We start from the raw sequence: 27,796 nt of genomic DNA, 5'->3' as shown, positions 1-27,796 counted from the left end.
CCGCAACAGCTTGGGGGCTGGGCCAGACTTGATTCAAGAACTTGGAACTCAATCCACATCTCCCATGCAGGTGGCAGGGACCCAACGTTTGAATCATCGTTGCTGCCTCTCAGGGTGCCCGTGAGCAGGAAGCTGGACGTGGGAGCAGGGCTGGGGCTCCCAGGACACCGTTAGGAACATAAGTGCACCTGACTCATCTCAGGGCACTCCGATGTGGGCGCCGTAACCACCAGCCCCAACAACTGTTTCTCTCTTCTTTTGTATTTGGTATACATATATGCTGTGTAAGGATCAGCACGCCATGCTGTACTGAGATCCCCAGAACTTGTTCATCTTATAAGTGAAAGTGTCTCTTTGATCAGCCTCTCCCGAGCCCCCAGCAGTCACCATTCTACTCTGTTCCTCCTTAGATGCTGCACATGAGTGCTGTAGGATCTTTCTGCCTGGTTTATTTCACTTGTCATAGTGCCCTCCGGCTCACCGGGGGCTGCCACACGTGGCAAGATTCCTCTCCTTTTCATCAATAACACGCATTTTCTTCATCCATGCATTCATCAGTGGGCCCTTGAGCCATTTCCGGACGTCGGTATCGTGAACAATGCTGTTCGAGGTGCCGATTCATTTTCTTTGGGAATATTCCCGGAAGAGGGATTGCTGACTCAGCTGGTAGTTCATTTTTTTTTTCTTCAAAGAGTTTTTCAGCCTTCTCATGGGTCCCTCTGAGAAAGAAATTAATGATGTGTATTAAAGACACCTAAACAGAAACACATTTTTAACAAAGAAAGCATTTTTGATGCTTTTTTTAAGGTAATCAAAATCTGCTTAAATGTGTTATTGATCTTTTGAGCTCTTCTTTTCTCAGTTTAAAATTCCGATCAATTCCCTGGAAGTTTTAACTGCTAATGCCAGGTTGAAGGAGGATGCCTGAATTAGGGCAGGTGCGTTTGGCAAAGATCTGAGGTGTGTCTCTCTCAGGGATATGAAGCTCCAGCCAAGACATGTTAGAGGCTGTTTAAGGATCATTATGATATCCAGGTGATGCTGGATTGTAAGTACCTGCTGTTAGCCATTAGGTAGGTGAGGACGGTGCTATTTATAAATGGCAGGTGTAAAAGAGTGAGACTGAGTTCTTTCCAACAACGAGCTTGGTCCCAAATTGGCAAATGGGTGTTCTTAAAGCTGTGCTAAATGAAAGGAATTCCACTATCTCACTAGCACATGGGTGCAGGGAGGCTCTGTGGGGACCCAGAGAGTTCTATACATAAACTGGGTTTAATTGCTCAAAGAGTTACTGGAGCTGTCTTTAATCAGAATGGAAATAGGATAAGGTGAGGCCTTACAGATGCTAGTACTTAAGGGAGAGAATGAACAGCGTGTCTCAGAGCTGTTAGCTGGTAGAGAGAAAGGCAGGCTGGAGCTGCGGAACTTGCTGGTTAAATTCTTTGGGCCTCCTTCCTGCCTTCTGTGGCTTCACAGCGTTTCCTTCCATCAGTCCTGCTGCCTGTGTTGTAAAGCTCTGTGGCTGAGATGGATGACAAGGGGAGTGACCAAGAGCCAGTTCAGAGATTAAGCTTTTCCCTTGGTGAAGAAGAGACTGAGAACAAGGAGCAGAAGGAAGCAGGAGAGAGCAAGGAGGCCCAGAGCCAGACGCCAGAGAAGAGCGGGGGTCGGGACTCAGAGTCTCCCAGGACACCCGTTAGGAACGTAAGCGAACTTGACACATCGCAGGAAAAGGACAAATCAAGTCCAGATCCGGTTTTGTGCACTCCAAAGTCGGCCCCTCCCAAATGTCTTGTGACACCCGCGCAGTCGGACAAGAGGAGCAAGATGCAGTCTGGCGGCAGCCCCTCTACTCCCAAAGTAAGTTGTGCGGAAGCGGGACTCGGTGGCCAAGACCTGTTTCTCTTTGATTCAGCGGATAGAGAGGACTTAGTTGTTTACACATAGGCTGTGGGTATCTTCAATGACATCAGTGTCTACTGGTGAAAATGATGTTTAAAGTTACCAGAAAACATATAAAGTTAGATATCTTCCCATTGTCTTCTCAAACCCACTGGCACCAGTAACTATTTGGTACTGGTGAAAATGATGTTTAAAGTTACCAGAAAACATATAAAGTTAGATATCTTCCCATTGTCTTCTCAAACCCGCTGGCACCAGTAACTACTTGGTACTGGCTGCAAATAAATCTTGGGTGGGAAAAGGTTCCTAGTTAAAGAATGATAGAACTAGAAGGAATACTGAGATCCGGAGCCCAACCTAGAACTTTAAGTATGAGAAAATGGAGGTTCCAAGAGAAACTGGCTTCCAGCTCGGGGAACTCCTGTTCCCTCCTCGGTCTGGTGGAGCACAGGCTCCTCTGGCCCATGAGGAGTCTTCTAAACTGAAGACGGCAAGTGAACAAGGGTCCCCTGAGAGCGTATTCTCTTATCCTTACTGCGGCTAGGGTCCGGTCACATTGTTCACGGCATTGAAGCCAGGGTGGGGCAGGCTCGTGCTGTGTAATCCTCTGCTTCCTGCTGGCTCTGCTGGAGGTACTTAAGATCATCCTAATTACATCTGTAATCCTGCCTGCAGCACAGCCTCTCTCAGCGGGTTGCTTTGGTACCTGCTGGGTGTGTGTACCACGTCCACCAGGAAACCTTGAGCTGCGCTTCTGAACTGCAGGCACGAGAACATGGCTGGATGTCCAGCTGTGGGTTTCTCAATGGTCCCAGTAACAACCAATCATTTTGAGTACTTTTGAGCACACTGTGCATAAGGAACGTAACAGTGTTTGCCTTCAAAGAGCTTACAGTCTAGCTGAGAGAGAGACAGATTTTGACTGACTGTGCCATTAGACGCTATGTGATAAGTGCTTCAAGAATGGCCAGTGCTCTGGGAAGATTGTTCTTAGTGGTGTGATCAAGGAAGAAATAAAGGTGAAGGAAGCATTGACAGGCAGTGAAGGTTCATACAGTTTTTTAAGAAGTTAGGCAGCTTGACCCACTGTACCAAGCCCTGACCTCAGGTCATACTGTTGTGCTATGATGGAGAATGTGACTGAGTAGGAGGGCACAGGCAAGAAAATGACACGTTTCCGGGGGCAATAAATCCCCTGTGATTCAAGGCACTGAACACTAGTTGGGATCACATGGAAGGAGCATTAGAGAAGGGACTCGGGGGTTGGGACTAACTGGACCCAACTGGACCTTCAAGTCCTTCCCTGTGATGCTGTATCTTTATGGGGGCTGCCTTCTCACTTCCTTCAGAAGCCGGGGAGTTCCTCTCATTTCCCTTAACTGCCCAGAGCTCGCTCTTACAGACCCACTCTGTGTCAGCTTTCCAGACACTTGCACCTGCTTTGTTTCCAGGAAGAATTTCCCAAGACTTGTCTTAAGCTATATTCTTCGAGATTTCAGAAGGATAACACAATTATTTCATTCTGGCAAGAACATCCACATTAGTGGATGTTACTAAGAGCCTTCCCTACATTGTAGGTGAAGCTCACAGAATCTATTGGCCTTCATATTACCAAGCTAAAAGTTCTGAAAATTCTGTGCTGATATGAATGCTTTTTTTTTCACCTGAACATTTAAATTTAAAAAAAAAAAAACATTTATTTGCAAGAGTTAGAGTGAGAGGGAGAGACAGGAGAGGGAGATCTTCCATCTGCTGGTTCACTGTCTAAATGGCTTAATAGCCAGGGCTGGGCCAGGCCAACACCAAAAGCCTGGAACTCCATCCAGATCTCCCACGTGGGCAGTGGGGACCCAAGTACTTGGGCCGTCTTCCACTGCTTTCCTAGGTACATTGGCAGGGAGCTGGATCAGAAGTGCAGCAGCCAGGAATGAGACCGGTGCTCATGTTGGATGCTGGCAATGCAGTTGCTGGCTCAGTCTGCTGCAACACAACGCTGACCCCTAAGCATGTTTATAACTCATAGAATGGTGACTAGCGCATTGCCCAATGTGTCTTCTGAGCAGAGTTGAAATTAATTTCTGGTTCACTTTATTTTTTAAAGATTTATTTATTTACTTGAAAGAGTTAGAGAGAGGAGAGGCAGGGAGAGACAGAGGTCTTCTACCCAATGGTTCACTCCCCAGTGGGCTGCAATGGCTGGAGCTGTGCTGATCTGAAGCCAGGAGTTTCCTCCAGGTCTCCCATGCAGGTGGGAATCAGACAGCAATTATCTCTCCAGGTTGACAGTTCCATCCTGTGAGATTTCCAGGAGTCCAAGTGGAAGTCTCAAAGTCGAAATACTCCTTTCAGACCCTTAAGTCTAATGAATTGTCAGATGTTCAAACCCTTTGGTCAAAATAAAAGTAGTAATTTATGTAATCTAGGCATCTTGACCAAAGCTGTGGGCCAGATCTAATCAGAGTTGAGCTGATCACTCAAACATTTTTAAAAGCGGCAAATAATGTTAACTCCTTTAGACTCAGTTCTCCCAAGCAATCAAGACTCAATGAAAGCAACAGAAAACATAAGAAACTTTCTCCCCAAGACACATAAAATTCTTGCTACGTAGGGTCGGTTACAAACACGGAAAAATCTTGAGTGAAAGGATTAGCATGTGACATCAACATTTGAACCCATTACTTAGGACAGTTAAATACGGTATGGAACAAAGAAGTAAGAATCGGGTAATACTGATATGTGGACTTCTAAGATATAGGAGCTAACTTTAAAATAATTTTCCTTCTAACCTCATCTCAACTAATTTTTCACAAGCCTTTTACAAAGTACTTCCTTCAGTTCCTCTTACTGAAATTCTGTTCTCAACCTTTGTCACCAAAAACACATTCTCATGCTCATGCCTCCCTCTACATCTTTCCTTCCTACCTACGGTTTCCTTCAGTTCACATCCTGAAACAATTGTCAGTACCTCTAAATGAAAAAGAAAACCATCCTTTAATAAAAGGACACACAGAATTTTCACCCATAATTACACTTTCTCTTTGTTTACACAAACCCTAGAAATCTCTGGAAAAATCTTCAAACCTATAGGACAAAACATCACCTCTATAAATATAACTGCAAATATTTTCAGAGACTCACAATGGTCACAATGACAAGCTGGCAGTGTAAAGTGGTTCAGGACGCACAGCAGGGGTTCACAGGCGGTTTCCTGCTTTCGGCTCAGGACTGATGGGAGAGGCAGTGGCTACTGGCTAGTTGAGTTTAACGAGGCATATATTGGCGCCAACTGTACACAGAGGGATCTTAAATAGGTGGGCAGAGAAACTTCCATAATTTAGCGAGGAAGAAAATGGGAACCCTTTGTGTAAGAGGGACCAGGGTCCTGCTCTTGTTAGCCTGGAAAAAACATGGCCCTGCAGGGGCCTGCGCTGGTGGTAAAAATAGTAGCTTAAGGGAAACTATCGTAAGACCAGTTCTTGCTAGAGCTTCTTAAAACGGTGGCAAAGCAGAGTGGGGAAATGGGGCACGTGGCATCCTTCAGTAGGGAGGGCTGACTGGGACCAGGCGTTGGGCCTTGCCTGGACACACACAACATTCCCCCTACTTCGCGACATCTGAGTGAAGGAAGGGGCTACAGAACAGATGCTGAGCAGGTCAGGCAGACAAGAGTGCCAGGAGGGCCCAGGTGGAGTTTGCAACAGTAAATTGGTTTGGGTCTCTTGCAGGATACTTCTCCTGCATGAGTATGGTAGAGAATCTTCGAGAGAGACAGGGCAGGGGAGGCCGAGGTGGCTAGGTTAAGAGAATGGGCAAGCCTCTGTGTCCACGGAACACTGGCCTCCCTCCGGTAGACCTGGCAGGGGAAGGACAGAAAGGGGGAGACGTGGGGCTTCCAGAGAATAAGGCCGCTGAGTCCACCACTACTCTCATCCTCTCCTGGCTGGCTCTGTGAAACCCGTTAGGGACGGCTGCTCAGGGGATCTTGTCTTTGTGTAGGGATTTCTGATGTGGGACAGAGTATGGCAAGCCAAGTACCAAAGTTTAATGAAGTGTACCTGGTAGACCACGCAGGTGTCTTAGGAAACAGCTAAGTCAGTTGTGCTTATTTTGAACCAAAACTCAATCTTCATCCTAAATTCACAAGAAAATCATGAGGTTTCCCAGTGATGGCTTTGTCTGGCCACAGCCCCCAGGATTATTCACTCTATGATCTCTAAGACATACAAAAAACTCTTGATTTGGTAATATTTTCCTCATTTAAGAAAAAGGGGCCGGTGCTGTGGTGCAGCCGGTTAAGCCATGGCCTGCAGCACCAGCATAACATACGGGCCCCAGTCTGAGTCCCTGCTGCTCCACTCCTGATCCAGCTCCCTGCTAATTGCCTGGGAAAGCAGAGGATGGCCCACATCCTGGGGCCCCTGCATTCATGTGGCAGACCCAGAGGAAGCTCCTGGCTTTGGCCTGGCCCAGCTCTGGTTGTTGCAGCCATTTGGGGAATGAACCAGCAGAGGGATAACTCTCCTCTCTGTCTCTCCTCCTCTCTCTGTAACTATTCCTTTCAAATAAATAAATCTTTAAAAAACTAAAGGCCATGTGTGTACTGCAGCTTGCTCCATATCCGCTTATTCGATGCTTTATTACTAAGTCCAATATTCATTCTGTGTAACTCATTCTTTCATGTGTGGTCTGGTTTCTGCTTTTACGATGAGAAGTCGGTCTGGTTTCTGCTTTTACGATGAGAAGTCACGGGCAGTGACTACTGCAAAGGTAGAAAGTTTGTGGAAGATCCCCCGTGCAATGACAACCTGAGGCTCCATCATGACCCCAAGTACGCTACTGGACACTTGGATCCATGACGCAGGATTGCTCTGGCCCCTACACCCAAGGGCATGATGGCATTCTGCTCTCTGACAACTCTTTGCCCTGTGGTGTAGTTCTGGTCTGGTTTAGACCTGTTTCCTCTTAGGATTCCCAACATGGAGTGGTTCATCCTGCATATTTTCCTGCTTACTGGCACCTAATCATAAGGCTCTGAATCTTAAGGGTTTTATTTTATTTTTTTACATTTAAAAAGATTTATTTATTTGAAACGAAGAGGGAGACGGGCAGAGACAGCGCTTCCATCTGCTGGTTCACTGCCCAGATGGCTGCCAGGGCTGGGCCACGCCAGGCTAGGCTGAAGTCGGGAGCCTGGAACTTCATCTGGGTCTCCCAGGTGTGTGGCAGGCAGGGGCTAGGTAATTGGGCCATCTTCCACCGCCCTCCCAGGTGCATTAGCAGGGAGCTGGACTGGAAGGAAGTGTGACTGCAGGGAACCACAGCTTAACTGGTTTGAATGGGTTCCCTTTATCTCAAGGGTCCTTACTATCTAATTAGATGATAATTCTGAATATCAGCTCGAATCAAACAGGCAACATGACGTGGCTTTAGCATTTATTTAGTGAGAAATATACAGGAAAGTGAGGGCTTTTTTTAAGTGAGAAAGGAGTTTAAAAGCATGAGCTGAGGAGTCCACACTGGCAGAGAGCAGGCTGTGAGCCACGTGGGAGAATCCACGGGCCAGAGCCATGTGCAGCAAAGTGTGTAGTTAGGAGTAGCCACAGGTAGCATAGCAAATGGGCAGGAAAGAGGTGACCAGAAGGCCGTGAGCCCAGGACAACGCTCCTCCACATCTTTTATCTGCTTCCGAAAGGGGAGCAGTTATGTAATGCAATCAACAGGTGGGCATATACAGGTAGGAGCATGAGATCATGAAAGGGGGCAGGGGGCATGGTTTTCCAGCTCATGAATCTAATTTAATCCTATCTGCCTGCCCAGACCAGTTGTACCACAATACCAGCCCCAAAGGACTTATTTTAGAGTACTGGTTTTCGGTCACTTTACTCCATTCACAGAGCTCCGAGAGGAGTGAAATTGAACACTTATTTTTTCATGTTTAGTTTGAAATCTTTCTGAAACACTGAACTGCTGATTAATAATGCTGTATGCCTTAAAAGCTAGAATTCATCTCTGTACCCATCCTTATCTCGTCCAGAAAAATGGTACTTAGTAGGCACCAAACACACACTTGGAATGAGTAATTGAGAAGTTAATGTATAAACCACGAAAGCACGAGACGAGGTATTTGCATGGTCCTTTTGAAGTCCTCATCTTCGAAAACTGGAAGGAGGACTAAAATTCTTTTTTTCATAGCCAGTTAACTGAAAATCCCAGGGAAAAGGGGAGAATTAATAAAAGAGATTCTTGGGTTGATCTCTTGAGTGAGAACATTTAGAGGTAGACACTGGGATTCTGTATCTTTTGTGACAGCACCAGTTACAATGCAGCTAGTTTGCAGGGAACCAGATAATCTCTAGAGCCCCTTTCAGGGAAACATTGTTTGGTTCAAGTATTAGCTGGCTAACCTCTGCAACTCTTCTTGACTGTTCTGCCTCCCTCTTGTCCTCTTCACTCAGAACCTGCAGAGCCAGCCTCCGGTGATCTCCTCCACGGGCAAGCTCTCCTCTCGAAGCTCTAAGAGGCTCACACCTGTTTCCTTCAGGGATGAGATGACCTCACTGGCTCTGGTCAATATTAATCCCTTCACCCCCGAGTCTTACAGAAAGTTATTCCTTAAAAACAATGGCAAGAGAAAAACCCGAGGAGATCTGTAAGTACATAGATAACTACAATTTTGAACTGACTTTCCTTAGTCGATGGGTAACAAGAGTGTTAAAGTAGGAACAAGAATTCTATCTGGATGGAACTGAGATAATGTTTACACATTCCCCCTCCCTGAATGCCAATGTTGGTTTTAATCTGCTTGTCACAGAGATTCTAGAATCTTCCCATTCTGAAGTGCACTGTAGATACCTTCTCTTTAAAAGAGCAGGGCAGAGTAAGCAATAGATCTTGGATTTCCATTAGGAAGTTGAAATGGCTAAGGAATTGCATTCAAAGGGTGCATCTCTGACTTCCATTAGGAGGAAGTTGAATTGGCTATGGAATTGCATTCAAAGGGTCTCTTCAGGTTAATACAAGGCTAGCTGTTGGGGAAGGCATAGCTACACTTCGGAGAGCATATTGCGGCCTTGGCTGGAGCTTGTGTGACAGATAGTGAGGGTCACAGAAAGGATTTGGATTTTTCTGCAGGTAATGGAAGATTGAAGAGAAAGATAAGTGTTGCTTTCAGAGGTGCTACAAAGTGGAAAGCCAAACTTCGCTGATTCACAATGGCCACTTAATGTTAGAAATCCAAATAGATCGTATATGTTACTCAGAGACATTTCTTTCTTGAATACTTTTTAATGGAAGAGAAGTGCTTCTAAAAGATGGCAATCTTTTGGCTCACAAAATAAATGCGCGGCTACCAGCACAACATTTGCAGATCACTTAATGTGCCCTACTGGGCTGTTTCTTTGGAATCGGTGACTCTATTAATATGAGATTGGAGGCCAGAATGTTTGCTCATCACCATCTTCTGAATCTCAAGTGAACATCAGCACAGCTACATTCAGCCTACTTGGTTTCCAAAACTTCTATTGGTTTTAGCTCTTTGGGAATCTTTGTAAACTACCAAGAAGAAAAGACAGCTCACTTGAATTCCTGGCAATTAAAGTGGTGACAGTTTAGTAATGTTTAACACTTCAGAGAAGGTATTTTTATCCCTTATTTTATAGAAGTATTACAACGTAGCATTAAAGTAACAAGTGTCCCCCTCTTCTAACCCCCTTTCCTCCTCACTCCCCCTCCCCTGCCCCTCCCCCTCCCTCTCCTTTTCTGTTCCTCTCCCTCCCTCCCTCCATCTCTCCCCTCCACCCCGTCACTCAATAGATTCTCTTTTTAAAAGAAAGATGGTTGTCACTGACTTGAGCTCTTTGAAAAGCAATTGAAAATATCTTAGCTAGGGTTAGAGGTCATTTTGTTCTACTTACTATCTGAGTGAATAAGGCCCGGGAAGGAAAGGGTGCTGGAAAGACGGAGCAGTGTGGCCGTTAGCGGTAAATTCTCTGGGTTAGACTGGTTTCAATTCCCAGTTACGCCACGTACTAATTACAGTACCCAAAGTTATCTAACCTCTCTGTGCCTTGGTTTCCTCATTTGGGGATGAAAATATCCACTCCATAGCTGCATATATGTTCTATGCTATTTCTTCCTGTTCTAAGTGTATAGGGTTCTACTTGCCTAAAACCCCATTCCTTTCATTCTTGATCTCCGCTTACAAATCTCTGTTCTAGGAAAGGTTTTAACTCTCTGACTTACGGGGTGCTGTCCATGGTGTCTCTTAATGCCTTGTTCTAATCCTTCCCTAGATTCTTATATTAAATTCTTGATGATCCCTGCCCCCAAGTATAAGTTGAAGAGGGGGGAGGAATTCCCTACAACCTAGAATAGAAACAAGTTCGTAGTTCATAAGTGCTAATCATACATTGATATAACTTTTTTTTTTAAAGTGAGGAAGCTGGTCCGGAGGAAGCCAAGTTAGAGCAAGGGTTACCTGCCAAGGTGAGCATTGTTGTTTGGCCCTGCTGTCATAACAGATACTTAATCATGTTTTCCTCTCTCCCATCCTCTTTATTTCCTCTTGCCAAGCATTTATAGCGTTGTAAATGTGCATTGCAGATGAACTTATCTGGACTCTAGTCAAGGTCTATATTCTTAGCCAGTTCTTACTCTGCCAGGCAATGTCTGATATATATTGCTGAATCATTACCTTAAAGCATTTTTAAATTAATGGCTTCTGCTTGTATCTTTTAAGTAAAAACTGTGTGTGGTACAGAAGTGAGGGTATGATCCACATATGGAAAATGGAGAAACATTGCATAGAGCTGCGTATTTATATGTAAAACTTTAGCTCTTAAATATCCATATTTATTGGCTTTTATAATATTTACCATCTTTGATCTAGTATCCTTCACCTGATAATCTAAGAAAACAGTATTGTAAATATTTCCCCTAGAGATGTTCATTGCATCATAACTGCAATCGCTAAAAAAAGGGTGGGAAGTGTTGAATGCCTAGTAATAGAGCGATAGCTAAGGTCATTATGGCTTTAAGTCAGTGTAAATTTAAAATTTAAGTCAGTGAATTGCCATTATAATGTTAATAAAATGAAAATATGCCTATGTTCCATTTCAATGTTTATTAAACTAAAAATTTAATATGTTGAATGATTACAATGATGTACTTCACATGAAACATAGTATAACTACTGTTTCTTCAACAACTTGAATGCTGGGAATTTGGTTGTTTTGCCTTTTAGCTTCTGAAATTTTTTGAAGCAAGTTTTATTTTATTTGAATAAATAAAATTGGTTAAACTTAAATATCTGCATTTGGCTTCTTTTTTTGTAAAGATTTATTTTATTTGAAAGACAGTTACAGAAAGAGGTAGAGCCAGAGAGAGAGAGAGGTCTTCCATCCCCTGGTTCACTCCCCAAATGACCACAATGGCCAGAGCTGAGCTGATCTGAAGCCAGGAGCCAGAAGCTTCTTCCAGGTCTCCCACATGGGTTCAGAGGCCCAAGGACTTGGGCATCTTCTACTGCTTTCCCAGACTGTAGCAGAGAGCTGGGCCACCAGAGGAGCAGCCAGGACTCGAACCGGCACCCATAGAGGATGCTGGCGCTGCAGGCCGGGGCTTTCACCTGCTGCGCCACAGCACCAGCAGCATTTGGCTTCTGTAATTACCACTGATAGAGGCCAGGGCGGGGCAGTTTTCCTTCACACACAAATGTTTCTGACTCATGGCTTCACTCCTTTACCCTTGAATTTTATTCCTAACTTATAAGTTGTCTCCTGGTTTTAGATAGAAATGCCAACAATATTTATTGAACATTCAGTTGTTCAAAGCATTAATTGTGTTTAGGCCCTTTAAGGTAAAAAAATTACACAAAAGTAATTAAGAACTTTATAATTTCAACATAATCTATACATAAATATGAAGCTAAAAGATGTGTATGTATATTTGGGCAAACATGATGTATATATACATACTCATACATGTATATTTAAAACATAATGGTTCTAGTGAGAAGAAAGATGTGGGTAGAAAAGATAGTATCTTAATATAGTTCTAGGCAAAGGAAGTAAGTGACTTAATGCTATGAAGGCAGGGAATAGTTTACGCATGTGAAAAGGGTGGGGTAGGTGGGTAAGTGGTTGGAGTTGGATTATTTGGTATCAGAGATAAAGGTGGTAGGTGGTGGATATGCAACTGGTAGAAGGTCTTGAGTTCTGTTGCTATAAGTTTGAATTTTTCATGGGAAACAATTATGTGTCTGTGAAACTATGGTATAATTTTGCAAAAATAATTCGTACTGTTAAAGGAATTTGAGAGAAGACTAATAGCTGTGGCAAGTCCATACGTGGAGGGAAAAGAGATTTTCTAAGGGTAATGAAAATTGCAGATCTTGCTGATGAAGTGATTATATTTGGATGCTGAAAATGAAGAACTAGTTAGAGTCAAGATTTTAAACTCTTACAGAAAAATTCTTGCTAATTAGAACATTGGGAAAATAAAAGAGTTTGGAAGATAAGTCAGCATGGATTTAGATTCATATAGATTTTGGTCAAATTTAAGAACTTACGTGGTGGACATTACACTAAGATGTATTACATATAATGTGTAATGCATAATTATAATATACTTTACAAACATATTTATCCTCATGTAAGATTTTAAAGTATCTGGAGGAGTAGCTGCTAATGATTCTCATCTTACATATGAGAAAACTGATGGGAGGTCAGTGATTTGCCTGGGTTATTTCCATTCGGGGAGAAGAATGAGGTTGCTAGTTGGCCAGTATGGGGAGTGGCTGCTATGCTTCAGCACACGCTGAGTTAACCAGTTCAACGATTCTCTTCCACACACTCAGATTTTATTTCTTGAACAAGTACGTTTATTAAGCTTGAGGTGGAAAAGCATCTCGACCTTGAAATGGGCGGGTAAGTGTCAAACAGGCAGAGAAGAGGTGGTCTTTGGTCTTAAACCTGACTCGCCCTGCTCCCTGCCATTCTTTCAGAGGGCATAAACTGCGTGTGAGAGGCATCCCTGTGGGAACGCACAGGAAAAGAATAGGATGGCCAGAGGAAGATGCAAAGAAAATGTGAGAACTGCCATACAGAGTTGTGCGTAAGGTTACGAAGAACACACAGTGGTCAGCGATTAGAGAGACGGTGCTGCCATGGATGTTGGCGCTGCATTTACCTCAAAAGTCTGAATTTAGAAACATTTAGGAGTGTAATTTGTTTCATGTTATTGCTCACAACACGTTTGGAAGAATTAAACTTCCTTTTTATTAAAATGTTTTAGAGATGCGTCCTGCGAGAAACCAACATGGATGCCCGTTATGAAAAGGAGTTCTTGGAGGTAGAAAAAATTGGGGTTGGGGCATTCGGTACAGTCTACAAATGTATTAAGAGGCTGGATGGATGTGTGTATGCAATAAAGCGTGCTACAAAACCATCTGCAGCATCTTCAAATGAGTGAGTACCTTTGAAATGTGTCAGAAATACAGACTTGGATTTGGAGAGATGTTTCTTGTCAAGATATTTAAAATGACACTGATATTAAAACATGACATTGCTTCTTTCTAAAAATTTCCTGCTCTTTCCCACTACATGATGTTTCACTTTCATAACCTTTGAGTTTTTCAGATCAAAGTTGGTATTTTCTGAAATGTAGCATTTCAGATCATGTTTCATTTTGGGTGATTTCTTTGGCTTTTGCTCTGTATCACTTGGATTTTATTGCTTTGTAAATACAGATTTGCAGAATGAACTTCTGGTGCCTGTAGAGTTCACCAGGGATATTGCCAAATGGGAAGTTATTATTTATTTTGACAGAGTTAGAAAGACAGAAAGGTCTTCCTTCCGTTGGTTCGCCCCCCAAATGGCCACTACAGACAGCGTGCTGCACCGATCCGAAGCCAGGAACCAGGTGCTTCCTCCTGGTCTCCTATGTGGGTGCAGGGCCCAAGCACTTGGGCCATCCTCCACTGCCCTCCCGGGTCACAGCAGAGAGCTGGCCTTCAAGAGGAGCAGCCGGGACAGAACCGGCGCCCCAACCAGGACTAGAACCCGGGGTGCCGGCGCCTCAGAGGATTAGCCTGGTGAGCCGTGGCGCCGGCCTGGAAGTTATTGTTAAATCACTGGTCTTTCTCTACTTTGCATAAATAATAAATTCAATAGTTAAGTTTCAGAGGCAAGAGCAATTATTAGTGGAAGTTTTTATATCATTCCCAGAATTAAATGTTCAAAAGTTCTTTGTTGTAAGGATTCAGCCAATGCTTTTTATGAACTGACGTAATATTGAACATGTTGGATCTGAAATTACATTATAGCTTTGGAATTCATTTTTATACTGAAATTCATCCAGTACTATATTTTACCTTTCTCTGGGGCTTTCCTAATCCATACTCGATTTCTCTACTTAATGTTGTTCCTGTGACTACATTTTGTTTGAGTTTAATAGTGAACCTCATGACTGTATAACCCTCACAGAAGAGACACAGACCCTGTTACACAATGTCCACAATCATGCTTGTTATGCCCATTAAGATTTTTTGATTATTTTATAGTGAATTAAGACCCAAAGCTTGCTTGCCACTGAAGCAGTGACCACTCAAGGCTTCTCTACATATGTTAGAGTCAGAAGAATGGTACACTTTGGTACCAGCTCAACCAAGGTTCTGGTCATTGATGCAATGTTAGCAGTGTGACTTTGGGCTGGTCACTTACTTTCTACAAACCTCATTCTTTCCATGGTTTTATAATAGATAGCTATGAAGACTAGAGTAAGCAAGCAGTAAGCACTTGATGAATGTTCTGCCATTGTTAGTAATACCCCACAGATAGTCCTTTAAAACATTTAATGTGTATTATCTTGCTTGGTTTTCTCAGTGCTTTTCTGTCTCCTAGGAATTCGGATCTGCGGGAAGTGTATGCCCATGCAGTGCTTGGGCATCACCCCCATGTGGTGCGCTACTACTCTGCATGGTCAGAAGATGACCACATGATCATTCAGAACGAATACTGCAATGGTGAGTATGGTGACCCTCTATCAACAAAGAGGGAGATGAGCTTCCCAGGTCTTCAGAGATAAGCTTTGCCTCCCCCAAATCTTATGACAAGTATAGCAGAGTCATACCTTAAAGTCTGTGCTACAATCTTGAGTGGACAGCTGGAGAAAATCTGAGTTGAAAAGGAATTTCCAGGCTTATACTCTTATCAGATTTCTTTCAGATATATGAAGCTGAAGAATAATATCACTCTTTTCACACTTAATACTTAGAAAACTTCTTATGCTAGTATTTAAATGGCAAATCTTTTTTTAACCATTTGCTGCATATTCTGAGTGATACACACATAGGTACATTGAAGGTAAACTGCCTTCATCATGCTTTGGTTTGCACAGAAAGCTTTTGAATAATTTTCAGATAGACTCTTAAATAGGAGGATTCTTCCTGGTTCTTACCTTTGAGCTCTGGTGTTCCCACCAGAGTAGGTGCACGGGCTGGGAAGCTGGAGAAGACTTCATATATTCTGTCCTTGAGAGACACGCATACCGAGTACCTGGTAACCCTTTTCTCTCTACTTGGATCATAAAGAGCAGTCCTTCGGTTTATCACATTTATAATTTGTTAAACAGTCAATACAACAGTAGAATAGAAAGTGCTACAAACTGAGTAGAAGTGTGCTCTTGTTCTAGAAGGAGCAACGCATACTCTGGCCACAGTAATATTTCATCACCACACCCCTCTCCCCCACGCACATTCACACGGTTCCTTTCATGATGCAGTTTGTTTTAGCAACTGCTGTAACCACCAGGTGATCTGAATTTCCAGCCTGGCTTGTGAGGACACTGATTACAGTTCATTACACAAATGAAGTAAGTTACTGAATAATACTGTACAATGCTAGAAACATGGAGAATAGTGCATACGTTCTACATAATCTGGAATTTTTCTTATTCCTTATTCTCTTGTAGCCTTGTAATTTTATAGTATTTTTTCTTATAAGCATACCAAAAATTCCTTTTGCTTATGATAGTCTCTCTGAGGAAACATGGATCACTTATGCTGATGATTGGAAATTTGAGACTTTTCTTAATCTCTTCGTAATTCCTACTTATTGCAACCTGAGATTGCTCTTTTTTCCCCTCCCCTCTCTATGGGCAAGATCGATTTCCGTACCTTTTAGCTATTAACAACTATTGCATGAAATAAAAATTAATGAAGAGAATTGATTTTTAACCTGATCTGGGACAATGTTTCAATATTTTCCAGAAGAATAAGATGGGGTGATTGCTACTACTGAAATCACCTCTTCATCCATTTGGGCGTTTGAGGCGCATCTATAGGCTTGACTCTGTATGAGACCGAAAGGTAAACACTCTGGAAGGGAGACAAGTCCAGGGACGTTTACTTGTTCTGCAACAGCAAGTACACAAGGGACAATGTGGTGCAAAGCTGGCTGGCATGAGTGGATAAAAAGCAGAAGACACTGGGAGCAGGAGGTGGTGCGGCGAGCTGCAAGCAGCCGGGCTACACTCCAAGTCCAGCAGACCTTGCTTCAAAGCCCAGCTGTGCCACTTACTAGTTGTGTATCTGCTGAGACCCCACTTAACTCCACTGAGCTATGGGACAGCCATACTTACCTAAGGGAATAGTTTCAGGGGTAGTCTAGGCCAAATGTCAGCACAGTGTCAGTATCTCATACATAGTAAAAACTCAGTAACAGTTGTTATTAGAGGAGCCTAAGAAAGCTACATAAATGAGGCAAGACTTGATCTACACTTGGCAGAAGGATTTCTATTCATTTTATTAAAAATGGCAAGATCTTGGCCAGCACTGTGGCTCATTAGGCTAATCCTTCGCCTGCGGCGCCGGCACTCCAGGTTCTAGTCCCGATTGGGGCGCCGGTTCTGTCCCGGTTGCTCCTCTTCCAGTCCAGCTCTCTGCTGTGGCCTGGGAAGGCAGTGGAGGATGGGAGACCAGGAGGAAGCACCTGGCTCCTGACTTTGGATCGGCGCAGTACACTGGCCGTAGCAGCCATTTGAGGGGTGAACCAACGGAAGGAAGACCTTTCTCTTTCTCATTGTCTAACTCTGCCTGTCAAAAGAAAAAAAAGACAAGATCTCGCCCCATTTGCAGCTGAATAGTATTCCACTGTGTTAATGTACCACAGTATTTTTCCTCCACTCATCAGCTGATGGACACTTGGGTAGTTTCCATTTTTTGGCTATCATGAACAGTGTTAAAAAACATGGGCATATATATAGATAGCTTCAAGTATGACTTTTCATTTCCTTTTTTTTAAGATTTATTATTTGAGAGGTAGAATTAGAGGGAGAGACAGATCTTCTGTCTGCTGGTTCACTCCCCAAATGGCCGCAATGGCTGGAACTGGGCCAATCTAAAACCAGGAGCCAGGAGCTTCTTCCGGGTTTCCCAAGGGTGTGTACAGGCCCAAGCACTTGGGCCATCTACTTTCCCAGGCCATATCAGAGAGCTGGACTGGAGCAGAAGCTGGAACTTGAACTGGCACCCATCTGGGATGCCAGCGCCACAGGCAGCAGCTTTATCCACTAGGCCACAGCACTGGCCCCTGATGTCCATTTTTGGCTGCAGCATATAGTAGTTCTAGTTTTTTTTTTTTTTTTTTTTTTTTAAGGGAAACTCCATGTTTTCCGCAATGACTATACCAATTTACAATCCCATCAACAGTGTAAAAGGGCTCCCTTTTCTATACATCCTCTCCACCTACTGTTAGCTTCACTCCAGTTAGATTGGCTCTTAGGAGAAAGATATATCCATTGTTCTTCCTGATTTGCATTTCTGATTAATGATTTTCTTTTTAAAAGATTTATTTATTTGAAAGCGTTACAGAGGCAGAGGGGGGAGAGAGGCAGAGGCAGAGGGGGGAAGAGAGGCAGAGGCAGGGGGGGAGAGGCGGAGAGGTTGGTTCACCCTCCAATGGCCGCCGCGCTGATCTGAGGGCAGGAGCCAGGTGCTTATCCTGGTCTCCCATGGGGTGCAGGGCCCAAGCACTTGGGCCATCCTCCACTGCACTCCTGGGCCACAGCAGAGAGCTGGCCTGGAAGAGGGGCAACCGGGACAGAATCCGGTTCCCCGACCGGGACTAGAACCCGGTGTGCCGGCACCGCAAGGTGGAGGATTAGCCTATTGAGCCGCGGCGCCTGCCCCATGTTATGTTCTTAATGGAATTAGACTTAGAATCAATTTTACTATAATTACTAACGACCTATAACTACTAGCTTGACACGGAAATGGAAATAATCACCATTACAATATTAGCTATACAATAGGGCTTATTGGCCATCTGGTTAACATTAGGTAAAACTTGAAATGTTAGTTGGTACATCCTCAAGGTAGAACAGCCACTTACTGGATACTTGAGATACTCATTTTCTTTTCCTTTTTAAAAGCCCTTTAATTCTTCATATTTGTAATACAGACAGCAGATAATATCATGCTTTGTAATAACACTGAAGTAATCTAGTTTCAAGACTTCAGTCCAATTAATAAGGAATTTGAATATTTGTCATGTTTTCACCTGTAAGACTTATGTGTTTTTTTTTTTCATTTCGTGGGTCTCTTTTTTTTTTTTTTTCCCAGGTGGGAGTTTGCAGTCTGCCATATCTGAAAATGCTAAGTCTGGTAATCATTTCCAAGAGCCAAATCTCAGAGACATTCTTCTACAGGTTTCTATGGGACTCAGATACATCCATAACTCTGGCATGGTACACCTGGACATCAAACCTAGTGAGTGTGGTCCCTTCTGCTCTTCCTGTCACATTTTTTTTTAAAGATTTTTTATTTGAAAGGCACAGTTAGAGACGAGATGAGACAAGAAGAGACGACACAGATCTTCCACGGCTCCAATGGCCAGGGCTGTGCCAGGCTGAAGCCAGTATCCCAGAGCTGCTTCTGGGTCACCCACATGGGTGCAGGGGTTCAACCACCTGGGCCATCTTCTGCTTTCCCAGGGACACTAGCAGGGACATGGATCAGAAGTGGAGCAACCAGGACTTGAACTGGCATCACAGGTGGTGGCTGAACCTGCTACACCACAACGCCGGCCCCTATTTTGTTCTTGCCCATCATCGACACCTGTGCCTGAGGGTCTGTTGATTGTCACAGGTAGTATCTGCTGGCAGAACCCCTTTCTTCCATTTGTGTCCCTTACAGAAATCCAGTCAAACAGCTATTAACAAGTCCCTGTTTGGGCCTAGAGGTCAGAGAGGGAAAGACTGTTTCCTATGTAGTGAGGCAAAAATCAGAAAATGGATACGTCATGTACGACATAGATAACAGATTGAATGTTGTGTTGATGACTAGTGCTACACTTTCTGATTTCAATGATCAAAGTAAGCAGAAATGAATGGTTTTGTCATTTGCTGATTTGAGACTACAGTGCCCTGCTACCAGCCTGTTAGGGTGGGGAACCTTTGCAGTTCAGCGTAAACAGATGTTATATTAACCACTTGCTGTTCTGCAGTGATACAAGAAAAAAGAATCTTAGGGGTGTAAAACCTGAGGAATCATTACTTTTTGTCTATTCTGTATTTTCAGGTAACATCTTCATTTGTCATAAGGCGCAAAGTGACTCCACTGAAGTCCCAGAGGAGGTTGAAAATGAAGCTGACTGGTTTCTCTCTGCCAGTGTGATATATAAAATTGGTGGGTCTGCCTTATACCCCACCAGTAACTGTCAACACTTACTCCAATTCTAAGACAGACGTGCTTTTAAAGAACTCTTTTCTTTTTCTTGTTAGGTGACCTGGGCCATGTAACATCCATAAGTGAACCGAAAGTGGAAGAAGGAGATATCCGCTTCCTGGCTAATGAGATTTTACAAGAGGTACAGTTTGTTTGTAGTCCACTGACACTTTTGACTCTAAAACCAAGGCTCACAGTGCAAAACATGAAAAGTATACATCCACCACTTCAACTTGTAACATAGACCAGACAGGAGAGAGACTCCCAAGTCGAGAGGAAATCTCAGTCAAGGATGAAACAGTATCTGTGCAGTGCTTTCTAAGAGTCCTTTGCTGCTTCTACTTTTTCTGGGAGTTGCTAATCCCGTGGATTGCCTACATGAACAAAGCCTGTCCTTCAAGTCCACGCTGTCCCAGCCCATCTTTAGTCACTGTCCATCTCCTGGGACGTCTGTTCAATCACACTGTGAAAGATTAACTTCCTCGTAGGTGATAATTAGGAAAAGAAAAGAGTCTGTTCTTTCTGTGATCAACCAATTTACGCATCAAGCCTTTTCAAGTCTGACGGAGCAAGACAGGGCTAGGATTCTGCCTTGGACTCTCCGAGCACGTCAGTGTTAATTGGGTAGATCTGTGCTCCCTCTATCTTTTCTATAAATAAACCACCAAGTACAGTGAATGTTACCTTCTCCGCAGTATTTGCTTAGAGCTTATAAACATTCAAGTGGACCTCTCCTACCAGGTATATTTTAGTTTAGACTCGCTCTGCTTGGAAAACTAACTGGCCTTCCTATCTTCTGTTTTGAAGGATTATAAAAACCTCCCCAAAGCAGACATATTTGCCTTGGGATTAACGATCGCAGTCGCTGCAGGAGCAGAGTCGCTGCCTGCCAACGGAGCTGCGTGGCATCACATCCGCGAGGGTAACCTTCCAGACATCCCTCAGAAACTCTCTGAAGACTTCCAAGATCTGCTTAAGGTGACAGCTCGTGAGATGGAGACGAGGAAACGCCTCTTTTTTTTTTTTTTTTTTTAATTGTGCCAGCAAGTAGTCAGAGAAAGGAAAAAGGAGATGTTGCTAGTATCATTAATGGAAGGAATAAAGAGGCAGGACCATGACTAGGAATCCCAGAAGATACAGGATGGATTTTTAAAAACTTAAGGAAACAATGTAACAAAGTCCTTCATGTTAGACTAAAAATCTTGCTGTGTTTTCTCCTTTGTCCTATCTAACTACCCTGTGAAATGGGAAGCTGGCATGTCATTCTGCAGTTGAGGAAATCAAGGCTTAGTCGCTCCTTGACTCTTGCATTTGCTTAACTCCAAAATCAAAAGTACTACTCCAGAGTTCTAGCTACTGCCAATGGTACTGGCCACTATATTTCTAAAAGAATGAGTTTTGAGTGTATATAGGAAAGTGTAAGCTTCTTTGTTGGTAAGTGACAATGCCAACAATTATTTCTTTCTGAAAGGCATAATGTCAATTCAGAAATATGTATGCTATTTGTACATATTTGAGTATCTGTAGGGACAAAATGGGAGGGTATTATGTGGAAACAAAGATTATCAAAGCTAATACTGTCAAGCTGAGAATCATACCCAGAAAGTAAAAACATGACTTACTTCCTAACTTAGGGAATAGGATTGGTTAGGATGCCTAAAATCTTATCAATATCTACTGACTTGAATTTCACTCTTTAGCGGAACACTTCAAATGCAGCTATGACCTTGTTTTCCTTCCTGTTTCTGTTTGCTTTCCTGGAAGAAGGAAAGCCTCTCCTTACCGTCATCTTTGGTTCATAATTTTTCATCTATTCCTACGTGGAGCTGCTCATAGAATGAGCTGGTACCTACTGAGTACCTGTATGCTGGCCCTGTGCTAGACAACACTGTACATATGTTAATTCATTTAATTCTCACCATGGTCCCAGAAGCTAAACATAATTATCCCAAATTTCAGGAAAGGGAAACTGAACTTCAGCAAAGTTTAGAAATTAAAGGGCAGAGCTGGCTCTAAACTTGGTCACCAAAACAAAGATTTTTCTCATGTGACATTATTAATTGCTATACATAGTGAGATTTTCTACATTCAAATCATCGTGGGTTACAGACATCTGATACCATGAGGTAAATGCTTTAGGAATATTGCCATGGTAGGTGTGAAAAAGGAGCATGAGGTAGCAGAAAATGGGTTGAAATAAGAGTTGGGAAAAGTAGGGTTTGGTTTTGGTCCTTCCAATAACTTGGATAAGTCACTTTCTACCTCAGGCCTCAGTTTCTTACCCTGTTAAAATTAAGGCATTAGAATAGTTATACAGCCATTCAGCTCTAAAACAGGATACTTAGAGACAAGTTAAAGATGTAGACAACTGATGCTACCAGACACGGAATATCCTCTTGTCCAAGGTGGAGCTAAATTTTCATCTGTTTCCTCTGCCTATTTCTCCCACAAAATCCACTCACAGAACCTGGGTTGGAATGGGCTTGAGTGGGAAGGCTTTCCCAGTAATGAAGCTTCTGTGTTCTTTTTGGCCACCTGACATCAGGAAATGATCCATCCTGATCCAGAAAAGAGACCTTCTGCGGCCGTTCTGGTCAAAAACCGAGTTCTGCGGCCGTCCCTGGGGAAAGCGGAAGAGCTCCAGAAGCAGCTGAACTTGGAAAAGTTCAAGATAGCCACACTGGAAAGGTAGTCTCGGTGTTCAGTGTCAGGTCTGCTGTGCCTTCTCTAGGGACCCGAGCTTGCATGCAAGGGGACCTCAACAGTTGTGTGGAATTAGAAGATAAGTTAGGGGTGGGCATTTGGTGCAGCAGTTAAGACATCACTTGGGATGGCTGCATGGCTGTATCCCATGTCAGTACTTATGTTCTAGTCCTGGCTGCATTCCCAATTCTAGCTTCCTGCTGCTGTGCACCCTGGGATGCAGCCAGGGATGGCCCAAGTAGCTGAGTCCCTGCTACTCCTGTGGGAGAGCTGGACTGGGTTTCCCTGTCAGCCTGGCCCAGCCCTGGCTACTGAGGGAATTTAAGGAGCGGGCCAGCAGGTGATAGCAGTCCCTGTGTTTGTCTGCTTCTCTGCCTTTTAAGTACATTTTTCAAATAAATTAATTTTTTTTTTTTTTTTTTTTTTTTTTTTTTGACAGGCAGAGTGGACAGTGAGAGAGAGAGACAGAGAAAGGTCTTCCTTTGCCGTTGGTTCACCCTCCAATGGCCGCCGCTGCAGCCGGCGCACCGCGCTGATCCGATGGCAGGAGCCAGGATCCAGGTGCTTTTCCTGGTCTCCCATGGGGTGCAGGGCCCAAGCACCTGGGCCATCCTCCACTGTACTCCCTGGCCATAGCAGAGAGCTGGCCTGGAAGAGGGGCAACCGGGACAGAATCCGGCGCCCCGACCGGGACTAGAACCCGGTGTGCCGGCGCCGCAAGGTGGAGGATTAGCCTATTGAGCCACGGCGCCGGCTCAAATAAATTAAATTTTAAAATTTAAAAAGATAAGTTTATTGTGATCAACTTTGAAATCTATGCATAGATTTTTCATGACACCTATATTCCATGCACTTAAAATGTTTTAAAGAAACATTTATTTGAGAGGCAGAGTGAGAGAGTGAGTTCCTATCCACTGGTTAACTTCCCAAATGTTGGCAGTGGCTAAGACCGGGCCAGTCTGAAGCTAGGAGCCTGGAACCCAACCACCCGAGCCATTACTGCTGCCTACCAGAGTCTTGCGTTAGCAGGAAGCTGGAGCCAGCTACTGAATCTACATATTCTGATATTGGGTGTGGTTGTCTTAATTCCTAGGCTAAATGTTTTTGCCTCCATGAATTTTTTTTTAAAAATTCTTGTATTTATTTGAAAGAGTTAGAGAGGAGTGGGGGCCTGGGGGAGAGAAGGAGAGAATTTCCCATCTGCTGGTTCACTCCCCAAATGGCTGCAAAGCCAGGGCTGGGCCAGACCAAAGCCAGGAGCCAGGAGCTTCTTTCAGGTCTCCCACATGGGTGCAGGGGCCCAAGCACTTGCACCATCTTCTTCTGATTTTCCCAGGGCATTATCAGGGAGCTGGATCAGAAGTGGAGCAGCTGGGGCTCAAAGCAGTGCCCATATGGGATGCTACAGGCAGTGACTTTACCTGCTACACCACAGTGCCAGCCCCTCCTCCATGAATTCTTTGAAGATCCTTTATGCATGGATTTCAAAATCCTTTTGCACCAAAACAAGCTTATTTTAATTCCATTTCCCACAGACCTTCTGGAAAGACCCTCATATTCAGCTCTATAATACATAGGTCCCTGCTCATGAGGAGGCTGGCAGCACAAGACTCTTTAAGTATGAGACTAGGAGGCTCTGTGACTAAGCTGCTTGAGAGAGAATCCCAGCTGACGCACAGGAAGCAAAGTGAGGACTACAAAGAACTTTGACTATAACTGGTAGAGAAAAACTAGGATTCTGAGTGACAGCAGGTAACATAATGTAGGAGAACCAAAGGATAGGTGGATAGACCCCCGTTAGAAACCTGTTACATTTCAGGGGTGAGCAGGATAGACCCCTGTTAGGAACCTGTAACATTTCAGGGGTGAGCAGACAGATACTGTCCTGGCACACAGTTAGAGAAAAAGAACTTCTGAGCAAAGAAAGCAAGTCAATCTCTTATTCACGGAGGCTTGTTTTTATGCATGCCTCCATTGATTAATCCAGTCCTCCATTAAACCACTGGGTATCAATTAAATGGGGTGAGGTTGGGGAAAAGGTACAGGTAGTGATGTCTGAGCAGCATCTGAAGGAAAGTTTACAAGATCATATTTTCAGTAATGTACAGTATGTAATAAAAGGAGGGAAAGAAAAACGGTCTTTGCTTAAATTAAGCTTTGAGGTACAACTTACTATGGGTACGTAACCCACCTTGGAAAAGTTAGCATGAAGAGTCCCAAGCTGCTTGGCTGGCCATAAGGCTGCTGAGATTCTGGGCATCCAGTGAGGTCTTGCTAGTAAGCCAGAGGCAATGTTTTTGCTCCAGGTTTGAGTCCTACTCTCCCATGTAATAAGGTATGGTTGTATGCACATATACTTGTGTGCAAAGAATGTAAGCTCCTCTTAATGTCTGGCATGTACATCCTGTGAAGCCAGCTACGGAGGCACAGGTGCTGTCAGCCAGTGCCAGTGCTGGGCCTATGGCACTTTGAGGTTGTGTGAATCGTGGGTTGACACTTATTCTGGAAGGGGCTGGCTAGTAAAATTGTTCTTGTAGGCCATACGATCTAATGTAATGACTCAGCTTTGTAGTTGAGTTTGCTGTTTTAGTGTGCATGTGCTGTTCTAATGTGAAAACAGCCATTGACAATATATATCTGATTATATATAAGAACCAATGGCAGGCCAGATTTGACCTGCAGCCTGTGGTTTGTTGATTGCTGTAGCTTCTCAGTTAGCCTGAGGAGTTGTTCACTTAAAGACCACTTATGCTGCAATCAGTGAGATCTGGAAACGGAACCCAGCATGTGTCATGACATGGGTGAGCCCGCCTTTCTATGAAGCTTGCATTCAGAACTGAATTTTATACAGCTCAGACTTCCTTCTACAATACTGAAATAAGAACATCTATGTGCTAGTTTTGGTCTGTGGTTGGATGTGAAGTAACATATGCTTTCCCACTTTCACGGCAGGGAACTGAGAGAAGTGCAACAAGTCCAGTCCCCCCAGGGAAACAGCTCCCACAGTGACCCTGAGGTCTCTGGGACGCCTACAGGATCAAGAAGCACAAAACGCCTGGTGGGAAGAAACAGTGCCAAGTCTTCAAGCTTTACCCTAGGGGAATCTTCCCCATAGGAGCTCCTTCAATACCAACCATATAGCCTCCAGTAGATAGATGCTGACCATCTCAGCCTTCCTCTCACACGTGGAAAAACTAATCAACTTGAATGCCCAAAGATCACGGAAGTCATCCTAGTTTACCACTTGTAGCCAAGATCTTTAAGCTTTTAAGGCTTCCTATTACTCATGGTCCCTGGGGCTATAATTGGTAGCCATTTGCCTTATCTACTGCCATATTCCAAACACCACTTATCAACTTATTTGGTTCTCAAATTTTTTGGATGAGCAATGGGAAACATGGGCTTTGAGTTGCAAAACGAAAAGGAAATGGCTCTTGAGGCTGGCTTATGGACGACTAAACGGTTGTTGTTGCTCATTCCCCCCACATCCCAGGATGTGGTTTTGGTTTGCAGGGATGGGGTACAGGAAAACGTGCCTGGGTTTCAACAGTGCTTCCCGGTTATGTGATACTGCTTCTGAAAGAATTCCTAGTCCCTTCGAGCAAGTAGTCCTGATATTTTCTGGGTGGAGAGAAATCCCTTTCTCTGATACTGTATTTACTAAACGAAGGCCTCACCGTTGTGTGAGGTGGTAGAAGTCAAACTCCTTGAGCTGGTGGCTGTGGACAAGAGCCGGCAGGCAGAGCTTCCGTGGTTTACCGTGGCTGTTACCCCTCACTGTCTGCCCTGACCCTCCCCTGGGTGTTCTTAGTGGCTCTGACTTTCTAGGTGTGACCAATGCCTCCTGGTTTTATCAGAATTTGACTTTTTTCCCCTGTAATTTTATCATTTTATTCAGATTCTTTTCTGTTTTTAAAGAAATAGGGTACTTGTAAATAAAGGTTTTTATCTTGTTCAAAGCGGAACATGGGTAAAAGACTTTTCTTGGTAATACATAACAAGAGACTGAAAGTTTATATTGGCAAATGCTCTGGGAGTGAATTGGAGTGAGAATCAAGTAGGTCAGCAGTAACATGTCTGGCAGCAATGCAGCTTCAGAGGGGCCAAAGCAAGTGGTGGTCAGGCTTTGCCATAAAAAATGTTGGTCATAAAAGTACTCTAATTCCTCTTTGTCATCTTTCAAATTTTATTTTTTGAAAAGGGATGGGGAGGGGGGTGAGATCTCATCTGCTGTTGTATTCCCCAAATGCTTGCCACAACTGGGATTGGACTGACACCAGAAGACGGGAACTCAATCCAGGTCTTTTTTTAAGATTTTATTTATTTACTTGAGAGGTAGAGTTACAGTGAGAGGGAGAGACAAAGGTCTTCTGTCCACTGGTTTACTCCCCAAGTGGCCACAATGGCCGGAGCTATGCTGATCCAAAGCCAGGAGCCAGGAACTTCCTCCCGGCCTCCCACGAGGGTACAGGGGCCCAAGGACTTGGGCCATCTTCCACTGCTTTCCCAGGCCACAGCAGAGAGCTGGATTGGAAGAGGAGCAGCTGAGACCAGAACCAGCCCCCATATGGGATGCCGGCACTGCAGGCGTAGGATTAACCCACTGCATCATGGTGCTGGCCCTTCAATCCAGGTCTAGTGTGTGGCACGGACCCGACCACTTAAGCCACTACCTGATGCCTTCCAAGGGGGCACAGCATCAGGAAGCCGGACTTGGAGTAGAGCCAGGACTCAAACGCAGGTGTAGCAACAGGGGATCTGGGTGTCCCATTACTGCTGTGCCATCTTAACTGAGGTAATCTTTTAGTGATTAAGAGCTTTTCTGCTACCTTATTTCTCTTCCCTTCACTTTTAAAGATGGTTTCCAAAAACTGAATAATCATATAAATTGTCAGAACAGCAATTTTTTCCATGCAACTAAGTGTAATATGGCTCCACAGCCCATTCTTGTTTACTGCTATTTCTGTTTACTGGACGTCATTCGAGTTTTAAAATGAGTTTAGTGTGGAGTGAGCGTTTGGTGTTAGATGCCCCTGGCCCATACTGGAGTGTCTAGGTTTGACAAGGAGCTCTAGCTCCTGCCTCCAGCTTCCTGCCAGTGCAGACCCTGCAAAAGTAGTGATGATGGCTCAAGAAACTGGGTTCTTGCCACCCACGTGGCAGATCCGAATTGCACTCTCGGCTCCAGCCCTGGCTGTTGTGAGCATTGGAGAGAGAATTAGTGGTGCTGGAGTATCCTCCTCTCTCACACACCCTTTCAGCTCTTACCAGCCCCCTAGCTCACATACCCAGGCCATTTCTTCTACAGTAGAGTGAAAGGTCAACCACGAAGTCTAAGCTGGAAAATGCACATTATTGGCCGGCGCCACTGGCGCCGCCATAGCTCACTAGGCTAATCCTCCACCTGCGGTACCGGCACCCCGGGTTCTAGTCCCGGTCGGGGCGCTGGATTCTGTCCCGGTTGCCCCT

At 44.1% G+C, this 27,796-nt stretch overlaps 1 protein-coding gene across 2 annotated transcripts; it reads left to right on the top strand.

Annotated features, from left to right (window-relative positions):
• Positions 1-1,388: 1,388 nt before the first annotated feature.
• WEE2 (WEE2 oocyte meiosis inhibiting kinase) lies at positions 1,389-26,292 on the top strand. 2 transcript variants are annotated; one of them, XR_016231828.1, is made up of 12 exons: positions 1,389-1,860; positions 8,358-8,551; positions 10,335-10,386; positions 13,195-13,367; positions 14,802-14,923; positions 18,521-18,667; positions 19,478-19,585; positions 19,681-19,766; positions 20,432-20,602; positions 22,170-22,312; positions 22,767-22,888; positions 25,280-25,505. XR_016231828.1 is itself a non-coding variant. In XM_002721833.5 (11 exons), exons 1-11 carry the CDS (start codon positions 1,528-1,530, stop codon positions 25,440-25,442), a joined length of 1,692 nt encoding a protein of 563 aa, XP_002721879.1. In that variant the 5' UTR covers positions 1,389-1,527; the 3' UTR covers positions 25,443-26,292. The 2 variants fall into 2 exon arrangements, 1 of the variants encoding a protein (XP_002721879.1); XM_002721833.5 differs by lacking the exon at positions 22,767-22,888 and having other exon boundaries at positions 25,280-26,292.
• The last annotated feature ends 1,504 nt before the right edge of the window (positions 26,293-27,796 follow it).

Source organism: Oryctolagus cuniculus, chromosome 3, assembly GCF_051225735.1.
Source record: "Oryctolagus cuniculus isolate XC-2025 breed Fujian yellow rabbit chromosome 3, ASM5122573v1, whole genome shotgun sequence".
NCBI lineage: Eukaryota > Metazoa > Chordata > Mammalia > Lagomorpha > Leporidae > Oryctolagus > Oryctolagus cuniculus.
This window is presented reverse-complemented; position numbering and strand designations above follow the sequence as displayed.

What these genes read in the sequence shown, in the direction of transcription:
- WEE2 (XM_002721833.5), top strand. Translation starts at nt 1,528, where the DNA reads ATGGATGACAAGGGGAGTGACCAAGAGCCAGTTCAGAGATTAAGCTTT. An exon ending in TCAGAACGAATACTGCAATG is followed by an intron (nt 14,924 to 18,520) that starts GTGAGTATGGTG and finishes TTTTTTTCCCAG; the next exon opens with GTGGGAGTTTGCAGTCTGCC. An exon ending in CAGTGTGATATATAAAATTG is followed by an intron (nt 19,586 to 19,680) that starts GTGGGTCTGCCT and finishes TTTTCTTGTTAG; the next exon opens with GTGACCTGGGCCATGTAACA.